Source organism: Calypte anna, chromosome Z, assembly GCF_003957555.1.
Source record: "Calypte anna isolate BGI_N300 chromosome Z, bCalAnn1_v1.p, whole genome shotgun sequence".
NCBI classification, from domain to species: Eukaryota; Metazoa; Chordata; class Aves; order Apodiformes; family Trochilidae; genus Calypte; species Calypte anna.
This window is the reverse complement of record NC_044274.1, coordinates 30,962,000-30,989,948: the sequence shown is the minus strand read 5'-3', so window position 1 is coordinate 30,989,948 and position 27,949 is coordinate 30,962,000. Positions and strand designations below refer to the sequence as shown.

Here is a 27,949-nt window from a genome sequence, read left to right as displayed (position 1 = left end):
CGTCATCGCGCCGCGCCGCTGCGCAGACCTCGGGCTGAAAGGGAAGAAGGAACCGAGGGCCTGCGGCCCGGGGCTGCGGCCCGCCCAGGTAATGTCCGCGGAGGGGCGGCCGGGCTCGGGCCAAGGCGTCGAGGTAAGGGTAGGGGCAGCTCCTCGGGGTCCCCAGCTCCTTCTAGCCTGTTGCGTAACGGGGGCGCGTAGCCACCTTCAGCCAGCCCGGTCCCTAGCCCGGTGTGGGAGGCGGGGGGGGGGGGCCACCTCGGCCCTACGGCTCCTGCCTTTCTCTCACCCAGCGACTGAGCTGGCGCCAGCAGAGGAGGCTGCGTGCGGCTCCATCCGGCCTTGCGCTCTGCCTGTCCGCGGACCGCCACCGGGGCCTTGGGTAAACCTTTGGTTCAGGACAGGGGAGGCGAGTCCTGGAAGGGCAGGGGGAGCTCGAGCAGGTAAACAGCGAGACGCTGCTCGTCACCCTAGTGGGGTGGGGGAGGGCAGGGGCACCGCTCCGTTCCTGTGATCCTAAGTACGAAGCCCTCTACTTAGAGTGTAGAGCCTGCTGCCAGACAGGTGGACAGACATCCCAGTCGCTCTAAAGATGGGTGCAGAAGTTGTCGTCAGTAACAACAGCGTTTCACTGCGTATGGTCAGGCTCGATGGTCCCTAAAGTTAGTGATAAGCCTGCAGTGACAGAACAAATAGGAAATCGATTTTAATGGATATGTTGAGCCGGAAAGGAGAAGGCTATATGCTTAAGTATTGATTTAAGTCAGATTACCTTAAAATACAGGGGTACACAAAGACATTATTGTTACATACTTCCAGAACTAGATTTCATGGTAGTGCTCATAGATGCTATGACCTTTAGCTTATTTGAATAATACTCAAATCCAAAGTAAGCATTTGTATAATAGGATATACTGCATCTTATATAATCAAGCCTCTCTCCCTTCCTTAACTGATCTGTGTGAGTATTTTGTGATAAATGTGGTTACTACATGAAAAAACTACAGAGCAGTTACATTTCTGTTGGAATTCCTTGATTTTCTTTCTCCCCCTTCCACCGTTTCTTTTGGCGAGCTCTTTTGTTTTAATTATTCTGTTAGGGGATAGCAAAGTAACACTTTCTTATTGACAATTAAGCTCACAAAGGTGAGCATTTTTCACTGAAAGCATTAATGTCCAAATGCATGTAGCCAAAACCTGTTTTGTTTCTCAGGGCATCAAGTTGTCAGCAGAGGTCAAACCGTTTGTCCCAAAACATGCGGCGGAAACTATGGCACAGTCAGAACCCTCGGCAGCTTGTGTCTTTCCTAGGTACTTAACTACCTGCTACCCATTTGTTCAGGAACCATCTGTGGAGAAGTATGTATATTTTTCTGAATTTTATTTCTTGGGGGACTGTAAGCTTCCTGGTTTGGACATGAACATTCTTACAAAGTTGGCACTCTGTTAAAATCATATTCTAACTGTAGAAATGCTTATGCATTGTCCTCATGATTTAGGTTTTTTGCATTTATGTTCTTTGGGCATATATCTGGTACTGAATTCCTTCCTTCCAAGGACCTGCTTTGTTACAGAGTATTAAGGGAGATTTATTGGTCTCTAATGATTGATATGACTAGTTTGAGCTTTAGAAGAACCTGAATCTAGTCCACGGGTCAAAGAATGGTTGTGTTACAGCAAGGCTGGGTTAAGTACAGTCATACAAAACAAAGAGAAGGGGCATTCAAGAAGTTTTCTTATGTTGTAAAACATTTAAATGATATGTGAGGCTCCTCCTGGATCTTTTTTCCACATCCTGTTTCTCATCAGAAAGTAGTTTTCTTAAGAATGTTACGGGTTTCTAGAAACTTTTTCTCTTAATAGGGCCGCCTTGTGATTTTAACCCAGCAGGCAGCTAAATACTATACATCTGCTCCTTCACTCTCTCCAGTCTCTCCAGTGAGTGGTGTAGAGAATTGGGAAGGTAAAGAGACTTGTGAGTTAAGATAAAAATAATTTAATGATTTAAATAAAATATAATAACAATAATGAAATACACTACCAAGTGATGCACAGTGCATCTGCTTATTTCCTGCTGATCAATGCTCAGTCTCTCCCTGGCTAGCAATCCTGGAGGAGAGAAATTCCAAAACCACAATTCTGGAAGACAAACTTACTGGCCAGCCATCTTCTGTAGACTGAGCATGATGTTGCATGATAGGGAGTATCCCTTTGGTCAATTTGTATCCAATGGCTGTGTTCCCAGCTTCATGTTCACCTGTGTATTAGCATAGCATGAAAAGCTGAAAAGTTTCCATGCAACAGCTAAAGCCACCAGTATGCTATCAATATTTTTCTCATACCCAATCCTTTACTAAACCCAAACCCCAATACTATTCTAGCTAGTAAGAACTAGAATAGAATCAACTCTATCCCAGATGAAACCAGGACAGGGCTGAAAAAAAGTTATTGTGGTAGACTTACAAAATTGTTTTTAATCCCAGAGCAAGCTAGAAAAAATTCTACATAATAGGATAGGAAGTATTGAAGTACTGTAATAATAATCTTGTGATTTACATAGCTCATTGGTAGCTTTTCAGAGCACTTAAGCATTGGATTAATTAAGCATTTTGCAGTTCCTGTGAAGTCATTGGTGCATCCTAGCAAGTATAAAGCCTTTATGAACACATTCATTATAAGCCTTCATTTTACCCTGAGATCTTAGTATTTTCAGCCCACTTTGGTCTATTTGATAAATAGAAATTTAACATTGAGGTGAGTATGGCCTGATCTGTGCATTAGAAAAAACATAGCATTATCATTAAACTAGTAAGCATTTATAAAAGCACCAACAGATAGCAGCAGTATTCTGATTGCCTTGTTGCAACTGAGTCATAATTTTTTTTATTCTTATTTATTCTCTGCATGTAAACTATTATTTTAAGCATTGTTTTGTTTAAAGTCTATCAGAATTGCAATAGGCAGTAAGAAATGTGTTATCTGAAAGTCCTGGTGTGAAAATCACTGTTTTTCATTACCAACTCAAGATACAGAGGTTGGCCTCTTCATGGTGAACAGCTTTAAAAACTATATGCAACTTTCTTAAGCTGAGAAATTTCTTTTTTCCCCAAGTCAAATTTGGATAAAGTATAAAGTTTCTTTACCAAGTGTAGGAGGAAAATGGAAGGGAACTTTGAGTATACATTTGAGGCAAAAAGACATGCCCCAGAGATGTTGTGTCTCCATAAACTGTGATGGTTAAATGAAGGTCAGTTTATGATTATCTTCTGATTCTATATTGTATTTCACACATGTCTTAAGCCCCTTAAAATGGTACTTTATATATAATTACATGCAGAGTACTCTTGCTTTATTGTTTTGGCATGTTATGACATTTTACTCTTTAATTTTTGTATTTTGCAGTCACATATGTAATATAGGTGATGTAGTTATACTGTGCTTTCAGTTTGTTTCACAAGAAAAAGCCTACTGAAAATAAGTATGAAGAATCTTGATAATCTTAAACAGAAATGGGGGGTATAACTGCACAGCAGACTGGCTTTGAAACTTGGAAACATATATCTTTGTTTTAAAATATTTGCTAAGCAGCATGGTTCGCTGAAATGGTTTTTGTTTGTTTTTTTTTTGAAAGTGGTCTGTACCAGTGAGGAAACACATAATTATAACACAATACTTTTCTTTTAAAATACAGTTTTCTTGTTAAACAATTTCTTCATCACGGGAGTATGTTTATCCAGGTAGCAAGTGTATGCTAAAGTTTGCCCCAGGATGACGTCTACTCTCTTTCTCAATGTCCATCACATAGCGTTTTGGGAGATCCTGCCTTCTGTGAATACTCCAGCTGCTCTTACTCACCTGATGTTTCAAATGTATATACAGTACCTGGCTCACAATGCTGTTCTAACAACTCAAGATACACTGGTTCAGGAATAGTCAGTGAATCTGCTGAGCGAATGTATCCAATCAGACAAGAAAGTAAGAATCTTTCAAAGGTAAGCAAATACACGTTCTTTTAAAAAATAAAAATTATTATCGTGATTCAGTACTTCCAAATGTTTGGTTCATTTTTGAAGGTGGATGATCAGCCTCTGTTCTTGTAGAATCGCATTTAAAGAGCATGTTAGTAATGTGCCCAACTTGAGATTTCAGAAGAGTTCATGGAATACCATTTTTGATGTAATATTTTTGGAGCATGAGGGGAATTTAATTGTTTTCCTAAGAAAGAAGCAGCTGGGGAGACAAAAGCAAAGGACCAGTGATTTGTGAACTGCCTTCTGTTGTTCACTAGCACTTGGGGTAGTAGGGAAGAGATTTTTCTGAGTGTAGTGGCAGCTTCCATAAACCTGAGTTAAGGGAGACCTGATGGCTATAACCAGCTATGTGGCTCGTAAGTGATAAGACCATACCTGCTGAAGGATTTGCAAGACCTTCTGCAGGTAGAAAACAATCCATAGGACAAGAGAAACCTGTGTTGGTGTGCAGGGGGGGAAGGAAGGTTTCATATTAGAAATGTTCTCTTTCAATCAAAAGTAAAAACAGACCTTCCATCTTTGTTTGTTTGTTTGTTTGGGGATAAATTTCCTGATACTTGGGTACTGTTTTCAAACAAAAAAAAATACAAACTCCTCAAATATAGTAATTGGGGGAAAAATCACATGTGTTATAGATCTGTTCCCCTCTGTGATTATAGGTCTCTTGGCTTTGTAAGGCTGTTTCAGTTTCCAGCAGGTTCCAATCTGTTCTCCAGCCATCCTTGTGGTGCACCATACTCACTAGGCAGGGGCCTGGTGACTTCACTATGGCCAAGCCTCTATAGAGAAAGTTGTAAGATTAGGTCCTAATCATGCATTACTAAACATAAGATACAAAGGCTGGAGACCTACAAGTAGTGGTTTTCTTGCTGAGAGAAAAATATAAAAAGCTGAATGGAGAGATGATTAGCATAGTTTTAGCACAGTTGATGTAAGAATTGCAAGGCTCTCAGAACTTTATAGATAAACATGTTTCCTTTACTGGTGTCACACAAGTTTATCTTCTCTAATTAGTTTGTCTGCTTCAGATGCTCTTGATGTTGTAACATCAATCTTGCCTAGTTTTGGCCATAAGTTGAGTCAGAAGGTTGGAATACTTAAAAGGTCTGAGCCCTGCTGTAGAAGAAATTCAGTTTAAGAAAATCAGACTGGACAATTTACTACCAGGTTGGGTGGGGCTTGAGCAACCTGATCCAGTGGTAGGTGTCCCTGCCCATGGGAGGAGGGTTGGGTCTAGATGATCTTTGAGCTCCGTTCCAACCCTACCCATTCTGTGGTTCTGTGATTTTGCCGTATTCAATATACTCTGATTAATGATACTAAAAGTAAAGTTGCATAGAATCTTATGGTATGGTCCCTCCTGTTTGGGTTATAATATGTGTTAGGAATAACGCAATTGACAAAGGTAGAAAGGTAGATAAATAACAGTTTTCTAACTGGCTGTTCCTGGGTTTATTGTTTATCTATGGTTATGGTATAATAACTGTTGTATCAACTTGAAGGTTAAGCTCCAGATGCAGAAGTAGTTAACTGTAGCTCAAGGCAAACTTGATGACTTTAGAAAGTTCAATTAGAATCAACTAAATATGTCAAAAATACTTGCAGCAGAGGAGATCGAAAGAGAATGAGAAGAAATTAGGCAAGAAGAAGCATGATGGAGATGACACCTCTGTCAGAATTGTGAACAAGACTTCATTCCAGACCTTCACATGCAGTAGAGATTCTCTGAAGTCAGGTACAAATGTGTTGTTTGATTACAAATTTGTCACCTAAATGTAGAATGGTTGAGTGTGTTATAGACTGCAGTTTGTTAACTATGTGTTTGAATCTGGAATAATTAGGGAACAGTATTCCTTTAATTGTGACTTTCTGACAAGGGATAGTGATTTGTTAACATTTTATCACTGATTGAACAAATTATATGTAAACTAGTATCAAAAATTGCTAAGCAAGAATCTGAATTTACAGTTGCTTGTTGAGTCAATGTTGTATGTACACTTTGCTTATAATTGCTAGCTTGTTCTTGAGTTATGAATAGCAATAGTTTTTCTGATGATTCCTGTAGTTATGTCAAGTACTATGCTATAAATCATACCTAGACATTATTGTTAGCAAGTAAAAAATTTTTAGACTTCATATGCTTTATTCAGACAGGTTCAATAAAACTACAAACAAGAAATCAACTCAAACTCCAAAAGCACAGTCTCTTCCTGTACCTGCATTAGAAGCTACCATTCTGGATTTCCACAAGTCACAGAGTTTGGAAAGCAGTGAAATACTGAATATACAACATAAAAATGGACAAATATGTTCAGCAGAAAGTAACATTACGTGCCTTAGCCATCCACAGATGTCTCTTTTGTTGAACTCAGAGGTTAGCTAATGCTTTCATGTTCCAGAAGTCATAAAAATAAAACTTGTTTAAAGCTTGGGCATTTCTAAATGCAAGTATTTTGCATTTAGTATGGTAGATTAAGACCTATGTAAGTACCTTGAAAGCAAGGAGTTTCATAGCTAGAAGTTTGATGCTTCTTTTTGTGGATGTTGTTGACAGTGCTTGCTGTCTTTTACCCTTTCTCACTGTTCTTTCCTTGTTTGTGCTGCCAGTAGGTACGGGAAAGCCAAGTACTGTTAGAATATAGATGGGTGCTGCTGTGGTCTAGACTTTAAACTTACTGTACATAGTATATATATTTCTGAGGTTTCCTAACAGCTTTTATTTTCTCTCCTGCCTAGAAATAATAGGTGAGCAGTCAACTAACAGATATTTTTAACAAATTTAATTTTTTTTAATAAAATATGCCCGTAGTATTTACTAAATTGCTTTGTTCTTAAAGGATAAAAGTAAGAACCTGAATTTCAGGAGGAGGAAAGATACTGTTAGAATATAAACATTTAACTTTTTTCTTCTTCTTGATTTCTTTTGTCCCTTCTTTGCTGGTAAATACAGCATTAACATATTCATCAGTATGTCACATGTATTGAATCAGTTTTCAACAGTGATTGAAGAGAAATAATTTTGAAGGTTCCAAACAGCATAATATTTCCAGTGCCTCTCAGTGGAACACAGCCTGTGTTGGAAAAAAGACCTTTCTGCTGTCACTTTATTTTGGTTTTTTGGTTTTTTTTTCATTACTAGCTTGGGCTTGATGATGGACTTGGAACATTAACACTTTATTCATTCTTAGAATCATTGCTTGCATGCTTTTGTAAAATGTAAAAAACAAAAACAATTGTCTTGCATGTATAGCACTAGAGACCCATCTGCTTGTATTTTGTAGTGCTATAGGGCTGAAGTGATGGTTCCTCTAAGAACAACAACAGCAACAAAAATTAGACCAGAAAATTACTTTCACTTTAATCTGTGCACCAGTTGATATTTTAATATTTGGGGTTTTTATGTCTAACTCTGTTTAGATTAGTAATTTGGGGTATTATTAAATTTGGAGTACTTTTATGATACTTGACTGTTTTACAGAAAGATACTTCTTTGGAAATCAAAGCTTCATCTAAAACTTTGGATGTAACAGCACCCAGCCTAATTCGTTCTTCATTTGATGCTAGAGGTAAGTGTTTCAGATACACATTATTTGCCTTTTACTATGTGCCTATTTTAACAGCTTGCTTCTTATCAATTTGGAGAACTTAAGTGTTCTGAGAAGCTGCCGATGTTTAAAGTAAAAAGGAATTAAACAGCAAACTCAATACAGAAGAAAAGAAATGGAAAAAAATGTTCTATCAGTTTCACTCATAGCTTATTCTTGCTAGTAAATTTAATCACCAGATCAAAAATGTTTTTTCTTCCTTATCAGTTGTTTCCTTGATGCATAAAGGCAGCTATTGCCATACTTGCCTCCTCTGTTCTTTAAGAGGAGAGAAAGCAATGCATATTGATTATTGGAAGTCTGAGTAATCTTCAGATTTTTTTCAAGAAAAATGGAAGAGAAGTACTTGTTCATTCTTGATAAGCAGATTTGTTTTAAATAGCTGGCAGTATAGATTCTAGTATGTACCTAAAAATTCTGCAGCATATTATTTCTGTCAAGTCTGTTAATATATGTGGAGAACTGATGCTGAAATACCCCTTTTTTTGTTTGGTTTATCTCCTGTTGCCTGGCTCTGGGGGATGCAAGAACTTTTTTTTTCTGAGCTATCAAGTAGCTAATTTCAAGAAGTATAGGTATTTAAACATAACCAAAATACTTAAATCCAGAATTGTGTGGAAAAAAGGTTCTATTCAGCAGGACTCTTGTCTTGCAGGCATCAAATGCCTTGTGCATTGGATTGTCTAAGTGCCTAAATGTTCTTTGTATATGTTCTTTGTATAGTGTCTTGTATAAACAGACATTAACTAGCCTGGACAGTTTGGTCCTGATGCTCCTATTCGCTTCAGTAAGGATTCCAAAAGCACAGGTTAGCCTGCTGAAGTGCCTTGAAGGGTCCTCTAAAGATAAAGCTATTCCAGAAATTTTGAAGTCACCTGCCAATGTTTTTTCTCTGAACTTTATCCTTGGTTCCTATGCTCTAAAACAAAGTAGCAGTTTGTGGTGGGTTGGCCTTAGCAGGTGGTGGAAATACTCTTCAGCTCTTAAGCAGGACAGGAAAATTGTCCTGGTTTCAGGCAGGATAGAGAGAGTTTTCTATCATGTAATATTGCTTTCAGCTAGGTCTCTTGTTGCTGAAATTAACAGCAAGTTTCTCAGTCAGTGCCTGCTTCTAGGACTGATAACACTCGATGTTTATAGGTAGCTAGTGAATGTTATGCAGAGCCAAGGACGCTGCTCAATTCTGAGAAACATCTTGTGCTCTCGAAAGAGAAAAGGAGTAAAGGGATCACACCGGCAATGCTTCTTTGGGGAGGAGCAGACAAAACAGACCAAAATTGACCAAAGAGAGTTGACAGACCAAACAGAGTAAACAGACCAAATTGACCATCCTATATGTGTCATACTCAGTATAAATTTGAGGAGTCATGAGGGTCAAGCCCCTTCTCCCTTCCCTTCAGCCTTTCTTCACCTGTCCCTGTTTGCTTCAGAATCCTGGGACAATTCCATCTGTTTGTATGCCTGTGGTCCTGATCCATGCCATCCTGAATCTGTGTGTTCCTGCTTCCAGCTCCCAACTGCTGCTGACTCCAGGAGTCCAGCCTGGACTTTCCCAGGGCTGCCCTGCAGCCTCGATGGTGATGTGAGAGTTATGGGGGGAAGGAGGGAAGAACATGGTATTGTTTTTCTGAATATTTGTACAGTTAATAATTTTTCTTTTTTATCATTATTGTTTCATTAAAGCTGTGTAGTTTAGTTTCCAACGTGTAAGTCTCTCTTCCTTATTCTCTCTCCTTTCTTTATTAGAGGGGGGATTAAAGGAGAGCATCTGTCATTCTGTTAATTGCTGGCCCAGCATTAAACCATGGCACTTAAAGCTCAAAGGCAACAATCTCTGAAAAAGTGAGCTAGCCTTTTTCCTGTTTGCAATAGCACTGACCTTATCAGGAGCACTGAAGTCAGAGCAGAAATAAGCTTGTGCATCCAGATATGACAAGGGAGTTTGTTCACCAGTTACTCATCACAGGCAAAGTGGTCAATACTTGCATAAGAGTAACTTGTTGACAACTAAAAGTAGGGTAGGATGATGAGAAACAAAGACATAATTAAAAACCGGTTTCTCCCCTGCCCTCTCTTCTTCACAGGCTTATCTTCACTACTTCACTCATTCTACCTCCTTCCTGCCCTAGTAGCACAGGGTATTGCAGTCAAATTGTAACAGCTCATCTCCCCTGCTCCTTCCTATGCAGGTGGAGAGCCTGCTCTACTGTGTTCTTCTTCAAGGACTGCAGGGGAATCTTTGCTTCAGAACGCAAAGCACCTTATCCCCTTCCTTCTTCACTGATTTTGGTGTCTACAGTGTTGTTTCTATCACATTTTTTCTTACCTCTCCCTCTAACATCTCCTGCACACTGTTTTTTATGCTTCCTTAAATATGTTACCTTATAGGCAACACCAGCATCACTGATGGCCTCAGCCGTGTGTGGCAGTGAGTCTGTTTTGGAGATGGCTAGGGCATGTAGTGTCCATCTTTTCACAGAGTCCACTCCTGCAGTCTCTACTTGCTAGCAAAACCTGTAAATCCATTATGCTCTTTGTTTGTTCAGTGAAAGTTTCTCATTCTTAAAGAAAAAAATATATTTGTTGTGTATTTGCTGTATGGTAGGTGTATTTAGTCATGGGTAACAGGAGAGGTGCCTGAGGACTGGAGGATAGCAAATGTCACTCCAGTCTACAAAAAGGGCAAGAAGGAGGACCCGGGTAACTATAGACCGGTCAGCCTCACCTCCATCCCTGGAAAGGTGATGGAACAACTTGTTCTTGTCACTATCTCCAGGCATATCAAGGACATGGGAGTCATCAAGAGCAGTCAGCATGGTTTTATCAAGGTTAAATCATGTTTGACTAACCTCATAGCCTTCTATGAGGAAATTACTAGGTGGATAGATGATGGAAGAGCAGTAGATGTGGTTTATCTTGATTTCAGTAAAGCATTTGACACCATCTTTCACAGCATCCTTGTAGATAAGTTGATCAATTATGGGTTTGGTGATCAGATAGTGAGGTGGATCAGGAACTGGTTGAAAGGAAGGAGTCAGAGAGTTGTAGTTAATGGGGCAGAATCTGGTTGGAGGTGTGTGACTAGTGGAGTCCCTCAGGGGTTGGTGCTGGGACCGGTGTTGTTTAATATCTTCATCAACGACTTGGATGAGGGTATAGAGTGTACCCTCAGCAAGTTTGCTGATGACACTAAGCTGGGAGGAGTGGCTGACACACCAGAGGGCTGTGCTGCCATTCAGAGAGACTTAGACAGGCTGGAGAGTTGGGCAGGGAGAAACATGATAAAATTCAACAAGGGGAAGTGTAGAGTCTTGCATTTGGGGAAGAACAACAAGATGTCCCAGTATAGGTTGGGGGCTGACCTGCTGGGGAGCAGTGTAGGTGAAAGAGACCTGGGGGTCCTGGTTGACAAGAAGATGACCATGAGCCAGCAATGTGCCCTTGTGGCCAAGAAGGCCAATGGCATCCTGGGGTGCATTAGAAAGGGTGTGGTTAGTAGGTCAAGAGAGGTTCTCCTCCCCCTCTATTCTGCATTGGTGAGGCCGCACCTGGAGTATTGTGTCCAGTTCTGGGCCCCTCAGTTCAAGAAGGACAGGGAAGTGCTTGAAAGAGTCCAGCGCAGAGCTACTAAGATGATTAAGGGAGTGGAACATCTCCCTTATGAGGAAAGGCTGAGGGAGCTGGGTCTCTTTAGTTTGGAGAAAAGGAGACTGAGGGGTGACTTCATCAATGTTTTCAAATATGTAAGGGGTGAGTGTCAGGGAGATGGAGTTAGGCTTTTCTCAGTAGTGACCAGTGATAGGACAAGGGGTAATGGGTGTAAATTGGAGCACAGGAGGTTCAAGTTGAATATCCGGAAAAATTTTTTTACTGTAAGGGTGACAGAGCCCTGGAACAGGCTGCCCAGGGAGGTTGTGGAGTCTCCTTCACTGGAGACATTCAAAACCCGCCTGGACACGTTCCTATGCGAGGTACTCTAGGTGGCCCTGCTCTGGCAGGGGGGGTTGGACTAGATGATCTTTCGAGGTCCCTTCCAACCCCTAGGATTCTGTGATTCTGTGATTTACAAAATTAATTGTGAGTTCTTTCAAAACATTGATATTTCAGAGTGGTAGTGTGTAAAATTCATCTACACTGAAGCACATTAGGAAGTCTTTCAGCTGGTATATATGTCTGTAAAACTGGAAAGTTTTTAGAAAGTACGTGTGTGGTTTTGTATGTGAAAGCTGCATGAGTGAGTGAGATAAGTATTTAGGGAATTTTGTATATAAATGTAGTATAAGTTCATTATTTTAAAGAAAAATAGCTTAGAAAATAAGTGTGGAATTATTTGCATCTAGTTAGTATGACACAGTTTTCCAATTAAAATTTGATAGGCATAAATATGTGTATATAATGTTGGACAAAATATGGAGTAGCTACAACACTAGGGAGGTTTCTGGAGAAGTTAGATGCATGTGCTTTATTCCAGTTCTTCCTTAGAAGGATTGTGGCTCTCTGCATATTTACTAGTACTTGATTAATTTATTGCTGATCCTTTTGAATTTTTTATATATATTTTTGAGACAACTTTGTATATCTTTTTTTTCCCAATAGCATTTCCTGGACCATCTGCAGGTGGCTCTTCTCAGCAACAGGTGTCTTGGGCCATGGTCCTTACACAACCCCCAAAGAAAATTGTGTCATCACCATCGTCTGAAAGTCTTCCCAGAGGCAGAGGGAAGCAGGACAGTCAAACAAAGGTACAAGAGAATTGTCTGCTCTGAACTAATTTCTGTCATGATATCTTTTTCTGTAAGACTCTGAATTATTTTTTTTCTGAGTCTCTGTACAGTATCCACTTTTATTGTAGCTGTAAAGAAACAATATAAAGATACCTTGTCCTTATTAGATTTTTTTTTTCTCTTGTGGTGGAAAAGAATAACTGTCAAAAGGAGAGTGCTACTGCAGCAACATGAACTTCCAAATAGCTGATTTGAATGCATAACTCTAAAGCTGAACTTTGTTCAAATTCCTGACCCTCATAATGAGACCTGCAGCAGGGAACATCTTGAATCATTTGGGTGGATATTGAACTCTCTGTAGTCCCAATAAGACCAGCTAGCCATGCAGTGTGCTTCAATTTAAGAACTTTTGTGATATCTTTGAATTTCTAAGAGATCTGGAGTTTTCTTCTCCACTTAATATTCTACCAAGTGGATGATTGAATTGATTAATGGGTGAATGGATTGATTAAGATTCCATTTACATGTACAAATGCATTTCTTGGGTAGGTGGTATTGAAATAAATCAGTTTCTAATGATCATGCCTCTCGATTTTTTCAGCAGTCAGAAATAAAAAATGATGCTAGTGGAACGGAGCTTGAAGAAGAGTCAGAAAAGAAGAAAAAAAAAAGGAAAAAGAAGAAAAAACTAAATTCGCCCACTGATGTGGAGAAACCTCAAAGTGAAGCTACTGCAACACAGGAACCACCAAGGATTGAGGTACAGTGAAGTGATTTTCATTGTTGTTCTTTCAAGTGTTGTAAGCTTATCAGAAGAGCAGATGTTAACACAGTTTGTACAGATTTAAGTTCAATTCCTGTGTGAAGAGGATATTGGTTCAGTCCATTTCAGTTGAAATATGTCTGAGAAATTACTGGGTTTGACTTACCATGTATTCAGTGAGCAGAGAGGAGTGCTGAAGAGATTTTAGAACAAATTTGTAGTGATGCATCTGAGTCTGTTTGTTAATGATAACGTTAGAAGTAAAATTTCCTGAATTAAAAATATTCTGTAGTAACTCTTGAAGAAAGCAAGGTGCACTAGGAAGATACTGGGTACATTACTCTGCCACGATTTTAACCAATGTGGTACTGGTGTGACAGTTCTGCCCATCTCACATCTGGAAGCCATTTCTATGGAACACATTTGTCACTGATTACATTCTTGAATCATAGAATGGTTTGGGTTGGAAGGGACCTTAAAGATTATCTAATTCCACTACTTGTGAATGGACAGAGGCACCTCACACTGGACCAGGTTGCTCAAAGCTCCATGCAGTCTGGTCTTGAGAAGTTTCAAGGATGAGCCATCAAAAGCTTCCATGGGCATCCTGTTCCAGTGTCCTGCTGCTTGTATAATGAAGAATTTCCTCCTAATGTTTAGTTTTAATCTACCTTGTTCCAGTTAAAAGCCACTACTTACTTCATGTCCTGTTGCTACATGCACTTGTAATCTTCTCAGCTTTCCTAGAGACCCCGTTCAGGGGCTGGAAGATCTCTCCAGAGCCTATTTTCCAGGCTGAACAAGCCCAACTCTCTCAGCCTGTCTTCATAGAAGAGGTGATCCATTGAAAGCGTAACATTGTACAGCACAACACACACAAGCTGACATACACATTTGATACAGTGTACATAATGGTCAGTTTGTGAAATGACAGCATGAAGAAGCTTTCCTGGTTGGATTCTGTTCTCTACATTTTAACATGGAGCAGAACCATTGGGTACCTGTTCTTTTCAGTGCATGACTCATTGTTCTGAAACAGTACCATAAATGACTGTTCACAGAGGTCTGTTAGGGAGCCTGGGGTGGAATCAAATATTTGCAAGTTCTTTGTCTCATGAGAACGTCCTCAGTTCTACTGTATGTTACAATGCAGTGTCTGTCCTATGAATTACTAATCTTCTCCAGAGTAAGAGAATGACAGGACTAATGGAATATAGTAGGAAGGTAATGGGACTGTTGAAGACCAAAATGGAAAAAAATGGATAGCATCATGGACAGGATACATACATTGCACTGAAATCAGGTGTGTGGATGGAGCATCTCTTGTGGGGGACATCTTTCAGATCCTCATGGTTTGCAGCAAGTGGCCTGTATGCTCATCAGTTTGATGAAATGGTGAGGTGTGTGTATGATGTTCTTGAAACAGAGTACCATAGTGGAAAGAGACATCTAGTGGAAGGTGATTGGAACTGAATGATCTTTAAGGTCTTTTCCAATCCTAGCCATTTTATGATTCTATGAAATAGAAGACATGAAAGGATCATACACACATAATTTCTGGCCACTCAGGATATTTAAGGTTTTGCAATGTGCAGCAGCTCACTGGAGCAGCATATTGGGTTGCTTACTAGTTTTATAAAACTCACTGTTATAGACAGTCTTAATGAGCATAAATTAATATATCTGAGGAAAAGTCATCCTGTTTTTCCGTACACAGTGATAGCCACTGAACTAGTTATTTTTCCTGAGGTGAAAAAGATTGAAGTTGCTATTGATAATCAGGTCAGTGCTGGTATTACTGGTCAAACATGCAAACAGTGATGATAATTATTAGGAAAATAGAAAATAAAATTGATTATAACAATACATAAATCCAAGACATGTCCAATGTAAGTATAACATGGATTTTGTTTTCTTCTGTTTCTTCCACTTCCTGAACTAGAAAGATGGACAAAAGGGTCAAAAAATAATCAGAGTTATGAAGCAGTTTTTGTGATACAAAAGACTGAAGAGGAGATTTGTATTAGATATTGGGAAAAAAATTCTTCCCTGTGAGGATGGTGAGGTGCTGGAACAGGCTGCCCAAGGAAGTTTTTTATGCCCCCTCCCTGGAAGTGTTCAGGCCCCAGTTTGGATGGGGCCTTGAGCAGCCTGGTCTAGAGGTTCAGTTTTTGTACAGTGAAACAAATGACAGTGAATGTTTGATAAGCAGGGAGAAAATAGTATGGAATGTAGGAAAACTCAGTTTTAAGGATATGCAATTTTACAAAATCATTACCTTCTGATTTATTTGTTTAGGATGCTGAGGAGTTTCCTGATCTGGCAGCTGCTTCTGATAGGAGAAGCAGATTAGGATCTCAGAAATTAGCAATTACTCCTGCTGTCAGAAAGCAGCCTGAAGTAAGTAATGTTATGTCATTATGTGAATATTAAGAAAATAATCGGGGAAAGACTACAGGTTTTAAATAAGACTAAAGATGCAGTTCTCTTGACAAAATGCGAGGGCTTCTGATGGGCTCTGCCCGTTACAATCCCCTTAGGTATTCTCTGGACAGTGCAAAACTACTCACTGTATTCAGTAGATTCTTACCATTCCAAAGGAAATACATGCCACATGGCTCTGATCTACTAATTCTAATAAAGACAACTCTGTTGTGGACACTTGAAATTAGTTGAGGTGATTTCTGTTTATATAGTTTATTTCCCACAGGCAGTGTTCCGGTTTAATTTTGCAGTTCATAAGAATAATACTACAACTCTTCCAACATCTGCCTTTACTTCTTTTTCTGTAAACAGTGTAACACTTTGTTCTCAGGCTGTGCAAGGGTAAGAGTTTGAGTCTAATTTCAGTTAAAATTTCAAGCTTTTAAATTATTTTTTAACATAAGTGAAATGAATCTTAAAAAGTAATTTGCAAATTCATTATGGGAATGAATCCCAGACATAAATTACAGCTGGATACAGGTGGAGTCTCACCAGAGTAGAAGGACAAAGTCACCTCCCTTGGCCTTTCAACCACGCTTCTTTCTATGCAGCCCAGGATACAGTTGGCTTTCTGGGCTGTGAGTGCACATTTCTGTCTCGCGTCCACTTTTTAGTCTACCAGTACCTGCAAATAGTACCCCCAAGTCCCTCTCAACAGGGCTGTTCTCAATTGATTCATACTTCAGTTTGTATTAATGTTGGGGATTGCCCCAACCCAGATGCAAGACCTTGCATTTGGGTTTGTTGAATGCATAGGCCCAGTCCTCAAGCCTGTCCAGGTTACTCTGGATTGCATCCTTTTCTGAAAACATATAAACTGTACTAGTCAGCTTTCACAGAGTTGCTGAAAGTGCATTCAGTCTCACTGTGTTCCACTTTAATATCATCTTCACTTTACCTTTTTCCCTATATTTTAAAATATTTTCTCTTCATCTTTGTAACCTTTTGTCTCTAAATTTCAAAGATCCATCTCCCTGAAGAGCCTTGGGATAGTCGGTCTCCCAAACTGGATGGAACTCCCAAGGTGGATGGAACGTCAAGGAAGCAAACTTCATCTTCTGTATTAGAAAGAAGGAAAATGCAGGTAAATGAATTCATGTTTGAAACTGAGTTTGCAACTCAAAATGCCAAAGGAAATTAGCACATTTTTAAATGTAAGAGCAAGTTGAAGCTCATCTGTGATCATATTTGTACTTTGACATTCATACCTGGAGAAAAGTGACAAGATCCTCTTGAGCAGAAGCACTTGGTGGTAGTAGTTGTTAGCCCCCAGTTTGTGATAAAGTATTTAGTGGAAAACAGTAGCTATTCATGAATGGCTGCAAGTTTCAGGTGCCATTTATCTTTTCCACCTGTCTTATTTGATAATGGCACAAGCCCAATCCCAGCTGATTGCCTTAAGGAGTTGGGAACCTCTTAAAAGTGGTTCTGCTAGATTAAGACAAGGAGGAAAGGAGATGCACTTTGCTTGAGGCAAGGAGAAGACATACAGAGCAAAAATAAGGTTAGTAAGTGGTGAACCCATGTTGGTGAGTGGGTTCTGGGATACCTCTGATGCAAGATGAGATCCCAAGCTCAGAAGGAGGAGGTGACATTCATTAACCTTACTGTAACAGAAGTTTCAGGATAAGACTTCTGAAAGTACAAAAATCTGTGTTCCGTAGCATGTTCTGGCACTGTAGATTGTTCCTTTGTAGTGCTTGCTGGACTATTAATTTGTAATATTTTTATAGTTTGAATCATTAATTGTGGGACATTGCTTTTGTCCCTTCACAGCAGACAGAGATTATTGCATATGTTGGGATGCTGCTTAAAGATGTTAACCTCTTTTTTTTAATGAGACATTAAAGATAATGATATATTTGTATTGCAGTCACATGCTCTGTAAGATTCACTGAGTAGTTTTCTCTTCCTTAAATAAAACTTTTAATTCAGGTAAGCCTTTTTTTCAAAGATTGGTGGCAGTCTGACCAAAGTAGGAGCCTCACATAAAGCACCTTTTTACTGAAGACTTTATACTTTTATGCTGTATTCTCATAGCTATTCAAAAGTTATTTGAACTGTTTCTGAATTTTTTTATTTTCTAAAATAAAGCTGATGTCTATTTAAAGGCCAAAATACTTCCACTGAATGAATTAAAAATCAAAAGTATTGTGGATGAAGATGTTGTGTGTATTGCACACCATACAAAATACAGTCTTTACATTCTGTCATTGAGAGCATTACTCATTGGTACTGACTGAACTTGTTCAGGAAACACCCAGGAACAGTGGTAAGAAGAGTCAAATTCCTGTGCAATTGGATTTGGGTGGCATGCTTGCAGTTTTGGAGCAGAAGCAGCAAACAGAGAAGTCAAAACAGTCTTCTAAACCTGTGGTGTTTTCAGGTACTGGTTACAACGAAATTTCCTTTCTTTCAACTTGATTTGTTTTTAAGTATACAAACATTATGTATATCCTGTTCTCTGATCTGTAACCATGTCCGAGTATGTTGGCAGTAGCACAGTTTGCAAGATACAAGAGAATATGAAGGTTCTTTTAAAAAAAGTAGAAGTATGGCAGTCTGAATTGTTTGGAGGAACACTTCAGGAAAGAAAAAACCTCATTGTTAAGGAGTGCTTTATATGAGAGATTGACATTTAACTTTGATGAAAATTCTAATCTTTGTAGAGACTTTTGCTGTGAGTTAGTTAAATACATGTTAGCTGCTGTTAGTGAACCTGTGGGAAGCAACAACACAGTAACAAAGTCTTTCTTAAGCTCCTTTGATACTAGAAATCTCAGAGCTATAACATGGTGAAAAAGCTCCTTTTTCAGGGTATATAAGAGTCAGTCAGCTTAAACCAGTGGATGACTTCTGCCATGCCTGGTAATTGTATGATAATTGCTGTTAATGAAGTTCTAGGTTCCCTTGGTGAGACAGAAACAGCTCAGTGTTTTTTCTATTGTGGACCAAAATTTGTATTTGGCTATGTTAATGCAGTACATTTTACAAAAGGAAAGTTATGTTTGCTGTGATTTTAAAATTACAATAAAATTTCTCTCCTTACGTCGGTAATTTTTAAAAATTATTTCAAAAAGACAGTTAATTGAAAGAATTTATCTCACAGTGTATAATATGATAGCTGAATTTCTTAAGCATTGATGAGACTGAGAGAACTCGTAAATGGTTTTTAAATTGTTTTTCTATAGTTGATGTCTGTTTTTCATTTGAGTCAGTCAGTCCTGCAGAAGAGCTAATAACCAGGTTTGTTTCTATAAAATCATATAGTGTGTGGATTGGCTAATAGATGATGGTGTACAAAGCTATGGGTGACAATACCTGTTTTCTAGTATTGAATTTCCTGTGTCTGAATCCGCTGCAGAAGAGAAATTGATGTGTGATGTTCATATCTGGGAAGTATAATACAGGTGTTACCTCAGCTTTATACTTTTTCTAACATTTAGTGCACCCATGAAATTGGTGTGTACCAAAAATATAACTTTAGTTTGTGAAGTGGCATTGTGCTGACCTTTGCAACCAGAAAATAAAAATAGTGGACAAGGAGTGTGATTTCAGACAGTTACTTCATACCATTTACTACTACAAATGATGTGTGGATGGAACAGCACAGTAATGCAGTAATTAGTTTAATTTATATTACATTTGGGAAATGCTTCAACAGTGCAAAATGACACACAGTTAAAGCCAGCAAGTTCAGGAACATGAGAACACTGAATCTGAAATGAAGAGGTGATGTACACAGTGAAGGAAATATCATGTGTCTGCAATATATATATATACTTATATATTATAATACATATATATGTGATATGGATATGTATATAAAATATATCTACTTATAAATAAAATTCATGTATGCTTATGTATTGTTTCAAATCCAGCTTTGACCATTAAATGAAGATGGCTTAAGACAAGCTGGCAGAAGCTTTGGGGTTTTTTTTTAGGGGAGAGAGGTTGCCAAAGGTGCAGAGGTGTCAGGCTCATTCCACTTGTAACTTATGTCATTCTCTTCATTGTAACCTGGTTTATATTGCAGGTGACTGAAGTTTGACCAAGTACCTTCATGATGCAGCAATTAGTAATGATAGTGATTTCAAAAGGAGAGCAGTTTTTAGGATGTCATGTTGTAGTTTGAAAGAACCGGTTTCATTGACTTTGCCAGCCATTTGAACCCTTTATGGTCTAAACCCTCTGGAAAAATGGGAGTATATGTCTCCTGAGAGCTGTGCTGGTTAAGCATAAGAGAGTGAGCTGTAGCTTTGCATTACTCATTCCCCAGCTGCAAATTAACTTCATCCAACATCATTAGCATGTAGAAAATGGTAGGAGCAAGTGCTCCAGATTATTTACAGAACTTAAGTCTAAATAAAATTTGTAATACTGCAACACAGTGTTTATCCTAAGGCAGTAGTGCTTCTTTGGAGGAGGAAGTGCCATTCATTACCATGAAAGATTCTTGAAGGTTTACCAAGCTGTTGTAGCATGGTGGTGAAGGTAGCTTGGACAGCAGTGTTTTTTTAGGATTGCATGTAAATATTCTTAATAGCAACGCCATGTAAACTTTATATATATATATACTAGTTCTAATCAAGTCATTAAACTTGTATTGGATTCTACCTTTGTAGGTATTTGTTCTAGTTACCTGGTGAAGACTGATTTGTTTTGTTTTTTTTAATCTCAGTTGGTGGTGCTATCCCATTGCTTTCTAAAGAACCTGCTGCAGCCACAAAAAGTCACCGGTTAAACCAAGGAAAGATGCCTCATAACCCTTTGGATTCCAGCGCTCCTTTGGTAAAGAAAGGAAAACAGAGGGAAGTCCCTAAAGCAAAGAGACCAACAGCTCTTAAAAAGGTCCTCTTATTTTTACCTCAAATAGTACAGTATAGACTAATGCAACTTCAGTATTACTCTGTGACTCTATTAAAGCATCTAGTGTGAAGATCTGCATCTCAGCATGCACTTGCCTAAATTCAGTTTTAGCTTTCATTGGTTAAAAAACGGGAGGCCAGAGCCTGGGAAAAGAATAGTCTCGATAAATAGAGTATAAAATTTCCCCCGGAACATATTTTCTCAATTAAATCACTTGATAGCTGAAGAAGTCCCACTACAAAAGTGTCCCCACATAGTTGGTATATCAGAAGAAGTCTTACTTGGATGGGCAAGATGTGCTTATTTACAGGACTGGGGAGAATGGATAGTGGGTAGTAGAACATGGGTAGTATTTAATGTTTCTATGCTCTTCCAAGCCAGAACTTCTCCTGATCCTACAGCAATTGGTGTTAGATATGCTTGGTAGTATCTCCTGAGTCTTCCCTCTTTGCCTACTCTCCTTGCTTCCTGTTACGGAGATAAACAGTCCATCAAGAGGTCACTTTTTGGTCTGTTAGAATTCTTACAGAGTTAGTAAAGTCTGTATTTGTCATTCTGTACTGCGCAACTGAGAACAACATGTATATACTCATATACTATTTAAATAATGTATAGCATTATATATCTGGGAGGTGATACTAATTACTGTGTTTTCAGGCTGTTCTATTGTCATGGCATATGTTTTATACAGAAAGGTTGAGAAGACAAAGACTGCTTTTTCTGTGTAATATTTATGTTCTTAATATGGCAGAGTGCTTCTTTTTGTTAATTGCTCATTTTTGACAAATGCAGATGGAGAAATTTACTTTAGGAATTCAGTGGTGTTAGTAATTCATTACTAATTTTGCTGAGCTATAGTAGTCATATACACAATAACTGCTCCTTAAAAGCTGTGAAAGCAGAGAAGGAATGGGGCTTTCTGGAAACTGATCACTGATTTCACCTATGGTAGCATATTTGGATGCAGCATATGTCCTACTTTTCTTTATTTCCATGTATCATGACTTAGCTATTCTGTCATAATTTCTTCTGTTTTATTTCAGTCAGCAAATTCAGAGACGGTGATCTATTAGAGTGACTCAGGGTTTTTAACAAGGTCATGAAAGTGAAGAGTAACTGCACAAATAAATATATGTACTTGAGTGTTGGCTGAATTGCTACAAATAGATAGTCTGAAGAAGAAATGTAAAAAGGGAGACACTTTCACCTTCTCTGCATTGAAACAATTTGTCACATTAACTTCTAGTTCTGCCCTTGTGGTTGATCCCTAATAATTATTTTGTCCACATAGATACTGGTGATAAAGGAAAAGATCCTTCTCTATGTAGATTTAGGAAATACATTTCTTCCTTATGTGCAAATTAAAAAAAAAATTTTGTAAACTTTGAATGATAGTGACAAACTTTATCAGTGATCTGTATACATACACTTGGTAAGCTAAACTGCTTTGTCATCTAGGTGACGTAATTTATTTGGGTTTTTTATCTATAAATATATAGATTATTCTGAAAGAAAGAGAACAACGAAAGCAGCAACACCTCTTAGAACAGACAGCAGTATCAAAAGATGAAGATAATATTTGTCAGTCTGCAGAAAATACTACTGAAGATGAAACATTTCTACAGGACGGTCAAGCAGGTATCTTTAAAGGGGACATAATACAGGATGTAGATGGAGATTTGAGAGAACTTCCAAAGATATGGACCAAATAGTGCCAAATGAAAACTGTAATTGCAGGATTTAATGATACGTATCTTGGGCTTATCTCAAGTTTAAGTGTTCCAGAGCTGATAATCAATGTAGTTGAATGATTGGAATTTTGATTACTCTTCCACACTTTTATCCTTATTGGGTTTGTTATATGTGCTAGTGAGAACCCCTGCATCTTTCTGCCATCTGTTTAAAAAGAGTTAGATAATAAACCTGAGAAATGAGAAAAAAAGTGTATCACCTGTTCACCCACTGCTGCAGCCTGTTGTAATAGTGAAGCAGTAACTCTTTAAGAGATACTTGCCATGTTATTCTCTTCACAATACTTTTTGGTTCGTTGTTTAATGAAATGTCTTTTATTATATGATAGCTGCTCCTGTAACACAAGTTGCTGAAGGGTTTCCGGAGGACACAGGGAAAAGGGAATTCACAGAAGGTTCCATGATTTCCAAGCAGCTAACCCCCAATCTTCCAAAAATCCACAGTAGGAATTTTAGAGAGTAAGTATTGATTGTATTGGTCTGCTTTTTCACAGTGCCACCAATATAGCAATTTTCAAGTAAAATGCTTCATTTGCATTCTCTGCAAGACTAATTGGAGTTTAGACTGAAGGTTCTAAATTTTTTTCCAGTTTTTCTGTCAGCTGACACATCTGAGAAACAGTCTCTATACTGTTGTAATTCTCATTTCAAAATGTGTTTCCTGAAGAAACAGAAAGATCAGAAGTCAAAATAAATGCCCTCAGAAAAATGCTTCAGTAGAAAAGCATATGTACATAAATATATATTGTTATAAAATACATTTATGTAGTTTTATTATACATCTGTATATGTATTTTTATCATAGTTTGATAGGGAAGCCAGACACCACAAGTTACAAAGCTTTATAAATTCTGATCTGCTGAATAAATCCTGAGTAAATTTTTGGTTTTGTGTATATAAAGTGTATTTGCAGTGGAAACAGAAAAAAAGACAAAGACACAGAATAGAACGTAAACTTTGTATTTTACATATTACATATTTGTGTTACATATTTGTCATTTTAGGTGTTTTAATTGATTTTTTTTTCCAGTTATTGCAGCCAGGTACTTAGTAAAGAAGTTGACAGCTGTGTGACAGATCTTTTAAAAGAACTGGTTCGATTCCAAGATCGCTTGTATCAGAAGGACCCTGTGAAGGCCAAGATAAAACGCAGGCTTGTTATGGGTCTTAGAGAAGTTTTGAAACACCTGAAGCTGAAAAAACTGAAATGTGTCATCATCTCTCCTAACTGTGAAAAGATTCAGTCAAAGGGTAAATATGTTTTTTAAAAAATACATGTTCCTACAATAAAGGAATTGTGAAAAAAAGCAGACACAGTATACTGGCAGCAGTATTGTTATTGGGAGGAACTTGTTTGAGTAGCCTTTGAAATCCAGTCGTGAAGATGCCTGCCTTCTTCCGTTTGTGTACTGCTGTGCAGCTGAATTGTGAGCTTACTCAAGACTGTCTGGGGAAAGTAGTCTGTAACTAGGGTCTTTTAGTTACCAGCTAGCAATGCAGCTACACGTAAGCCTGCACTGGCACAGCTAAGAAGAGAACAGACCAAGGTTACTGATTCCAGCTGTGCCACCTTAAGAAGTTCTGCTGTATCAGTCTTTTTTAGGCCACAGATTGACAACAAGTTGTCAGTGATTATTTTAAATTTGCTTAAGTACTGTCATTGATTTCTGTTAGCTCACAAATAACCTCTTATCTGTGTTACTTTTTCAATAATATATGAGACTGCACTACACATATAACAAAATACAGACTAGAAGCAATCTAAGGAAACTTCTAGTTAAGAATTTAAAAAAATCAATTTCTTCCTTAAAAATGGAGAGCTAACACTACTGTTGAGGCCCTTGTGGATTTTTTTTCCTTTGAACTTTGGTAATAACAAAATGGACCCATAATCATGAGGGGTTTTTTGCCATCTTGTAACTGTCCTTTAGTTACCTACAGCTTGAATAGGTTCATTATTTGCTAATTCTTTTGTCCACTCCAGGTGGGTTGGATGAGACTCTACACAACATTATTGACTGTGCCTGTGAACAGAATATTCCATTTGTTTTTGCCCTTAATCGCAAGGCCCTGGGCCGCTGTGTAAACAAGGCAGTGCCTGTGAGTGTGGTGGGAATTTTTAGTTATGATGGTGCTCAGGTAAGCTGAAATACCGAGGTTTGTGTTTTTGTTGAACTTTACATTTTACCTGTAAGGAAAAAAAATATTCTGACTTCAAAGTTTTTTTGTTCTGCTTTTTCACACCTACTCTTTCTCCTAGGTCAGTCATTTATATGGAGAATTATTTTAGAATTACAGCTGTTCAGCAGTGTTCAAAAAAGTATTTTGTCTGTCACTTCCTTACATCCTCTCCATCTGTATCTCTTTCCAGTTTAATTTTTTCAAGGGAACTGGTGTTTTTATAAATGCTTATGCATAGCATAGCTTTTGTGTGTTTTTGCATACTTAGCTGCTCATCTTTTATAAAGAATATTTCATTACAATTGGGGCTGTTAATTCATAGAGATACTGAAACTTTTTGTGGGATTTAAGTTCTACTAATATTTTATACTTCCATAGGATCATTTTCATAGAATGGTACAACTGACAACAGAGGCCAGGAAGGCCTACAAGGATATGATAACAGCTTTAGAGGAAGAAGCTGAAGGAAAACTAAGAGAAACCCAGTCCACCATCTTAGCTACTGACTTCGGAAAAGATGGTTTATCAGAAGTGGGTAAAACATTTTCCAAGGACTCTGATGAGGATGTACCAAATTATAGTGAGTATATACTGACTTGTTTTTGGTTCAGTTTGCATGCAAATTACTCTTCAGTTCTACCATTTTAACTAAAACGGAAGACACCTGACACTTTACTGGTTAGTAAGGGGGGAAATTCTGCTTTTCTCTGATTTCTGCCTGCTCCTCTAGTTTTATAAGCCTGAGGTCATTATTAGCTCAGATTAGAGAAAATTCATGTTTGAAATCCACGAATGGCAGGCAGGACTCCTTGCTTTGTCCACTGAGGTTTAACAGAGTGCCTTATTTCTTCTTGTTAAAAAACCCTCTAAAATTCTTTTTCTGGAAATGGATAATCTCTAACTATGGTGTACTTAAGTTTTGTGTTGAAGTTTGTTAGAAATGCATCTTCTTATCCAAAAATGTTCATGTTCTGTAAAGGCCTTCCACTTCTAAAAACACACTTCTCCAGCTCTGTTCATACAGTCACCAGGCAACAACAGTTATCACAGGTACTAGGCAGCTTAAAGCTCTGAAAGTTTTAAAAATGTCTTGACTTGTTCTAAAGTTAGATCTACCTTCAGGGTTAGCCTTGCTGGATTAGGGGGTGGGACACAAGGACTTCAGTGGATCTCATCACTCCTGAAGTATTCTTTGATGTGCCATGTGATGTCAGGTGGTACAGACACCAATTAATTGCAGAATTTACTTTGAGAAGGAAGTAGAGAGTTGGTGTCAATTTTTATTTTATGTTTTTCCTCATGTATTATATTGTAACCTGTTGGGTTTTTTTGTTTGTTTTGTTTTGGTTTTGGTTTGTTTGTTTGGTTGTTTTTTGTTTTTGTTTGAATATTCCCTAGTTAAAATCTGGAAGAGAAAACTTGAAGAAGAGTATAACCCATATGCATTGGAACTGGAAAAGAGTGCAGCTGCTGACATGGTGGTAATGAATTCAGAAGAGCATCAGTAAATCAAGATCCAATTCTATTTGGCTTCTAATTGTTATTTAGACCCCTAAGAAGAGGGTAGAAAAATAAAATAATTTAAGAAATACACGACCTCATCTAAGTAAACTGTTCTGGATCCTTTTAAGCAAAATACACACTGGAGCACATGAGGCAACAGCTGATGCTTTTTCATTCTGTGTTGTATATGGCTGATTACAGTAGCAGTTGGCAACATCAAATTGTTCTATCCCAGAACCACTTGAACTGGTTTGGCAGATTTCAATGGTTTATGGACTAGAATTGATTTGTTAGTGATGAAATATACCAAAACAACTTGCAGAAAGATAATTATATTTGGAAAGAGATTCCACAAGCCAGAAGGCTGGGCTTGCAGGGAGTTGTTTTTTAATTTTTGTTTAAAGAACTTTAGCACATTTTTGATTGTGGGCTCATTTTTGGTTTTCTCACATAAATAAACCTGCTCAGGTGGAGAGGCTCGTGTCAATGTCACTTCCTTCCAGTCAGCAAGAAATTAATTTGCTTGGGCAAGCAGCTTTATTGAAAGGAATTAAGGAAGGCAGTGATGACAAAGTTCCCAGTTAATTCTCCGCTGTGTGATAGTTTGTTCTTCTGAGATCATGCAGCAGTTGAAAAGGAGAGAAGACCTCCAAGGTGTGAAATTCTTCAAGTGAAAATGATCTGTTTATAAAATTGGTAAAGCTTATATATGTGTACAATTATGGTGTTTCTGCTGCTTCTGACACTAGTTTCTCACAGGTCCCGCTTCGAAGTTAGAGGGGATATTGAAGGACAGCAAATGTGCTGTCCTATTTGTACCTTCTCTGTGCTGACAGACTCCTCATTCCTTCCGTTTTGGGGTTGTGTTGGTGAATGTATGTAAGAGTTTTTGATTAAAATCTCAGTTTGTATCTAAGGTAGGAAAAATTTATATGTTACAGGAAATATGTCCTACAGATAATAAAATTCATATCTTACAGGAAATAAATTTTTTTAAAACAAATTGTGCTCATAATCATGGTCAAGTACCATAGTGGGAATATCCTTTTTAAAAACTGTTGTTAAGATTCTGAAGACATAACAGGTAAAGCCCAAAAAGTACTTGGAGGATGCACATGTAGCTTATCAGCTGTTCTGAAGGATGGTAAAGATACCACATGCTTCTTCCAGCATTTCTGAAGTGTATCTGTAAGTGCTTCACATATTGAGTATTCGTAGTGTAAAACTTTGGAAGGTAGCTGCCATGTGAAGTTAGAAGTGATATGAAAACATTAAATAGTTTTGAAATCCAGAGAGCTTTGTAGAATGTAAATGGTATAAAATCAGTTACAACATACTGTTGTAACTGTACCAGTTACAACAAACTCATCTGGTTGGCACTTAATGGTACTGGAAATCTCAGTTTTGAGGAAGAAGGTTGGTAAGGGAAGCCAGCCTTAAACTAGTTAGAATGATAATATTTTTGTATCAGTTTCCCCTAATCTTAATGGAAATTGAGAGTGAAAGGTTCCAGTGATGAAAGATGGTTTTGACCAGCAGATACCTTTGGTCCAGAAGTAAATTGTAGTTTATAGTACTTGTGCCACTTCGATAGATCTCTAAACCTCTTAAAATGCTAAACCTAGTCACTGCATGGAATGGGGCCCAATTACTGAAGCTCACAATAACAGGTAGGTGTTTTTGACCAGGTTTTGTGTTCTATCTTACTCTAGAAGGCATGAAAAGTTAGTTTGGAAACATAGGTTGTTAAAAATCTTACAGAGTTATTTCCTGTTCTTAGAATGTAGCAAAATAATTTAAATGTAAGGGGTCACAATTGTATTCACCGATTCTGTTACACAAATGTTTTCCCACAAAGTTGAGCTAAGCAAAAAAGTCTTCATCTCTACTTTCAGTGCTTTGCAAGGTGAAACTCTAAAATCTGACTTTGGTCTTAAAAAGCCTTACCTTCCCATTCAGCACCACTTAACACTTCAGTCAGCTCCAAATCTATTAAGGAAACAGAGGACAGACAATTCAAGAAAAGGCTTTTTTG

At 38.1% G+C, this 27,949-nt stretch overlaps 1 protein-coding gene across 4 annotated transcripts; it reads left to right on the top strand.

Moving 5' to 3' along the window:
* The first annotated feature begins 19 nt into the window (after nucleotides 1-19).
* SECISBP2 (SECIS binding protein 2) lies at nucleotides 20-27,205 on the top strand. Of its 4 annotated transcripts, none has more exons than XM_030467769.1 (18): nucleotides 20-133; nucleotides 1,214-1,359; nucleotides 3,806-3,992; nucleotides 5,637-5,766; nucleotides 6,182-6,405; nucleotides 7,510-7,597; nucleotides 12,233-12,378; nucleotides 12,962-13,120; nucleotides 15,422-15,523; nucleotides 16,572-16,691; nucleotides 17,861-17,993; nucleotides 20,292-20,461; nucleotides 21,979-22,117; nucleotides 22,560-22,689; nucleotides 23,261-23,481; nucleotides 24,215-24,369; nucleotides 24,790-24,991; nucleotides 26,383-27,205. In XM_030467769.1, the coding sequence occupies exons 1-18, from the start codon at nucleotides 92-94 to the stop codon at nucleotides 26,430-26,432; spliced, it is 2,544 nt and encodes an 847-aa protein (XP_030323629.1). In that variant the 5' UTR covers nucleotides 20-91; the 3' UTR covers nucleotides 26,433-27,205. The 4 variants fall into 4 exon arrangements, with proteins under 4 accessions (XP_030323629.1, XP_030323628.1, XP_030323626.1 ...); XM_030467768.1 differs by lacking the exon at nucleotides 26,383-27,205 and adding an exon at nucleotides 25,810-26,364 and having other exon boundaries at nucleotides 12,965-13,120; XM_030467766.1 differs by lacking the exon at nucleotides 26,383-27,205 and adding an exon at nucleotides 25,810-26,364.
* The last annotated feature ends 744 nt before the right edge of the window (nucleotides 27,206-27,949 follow it).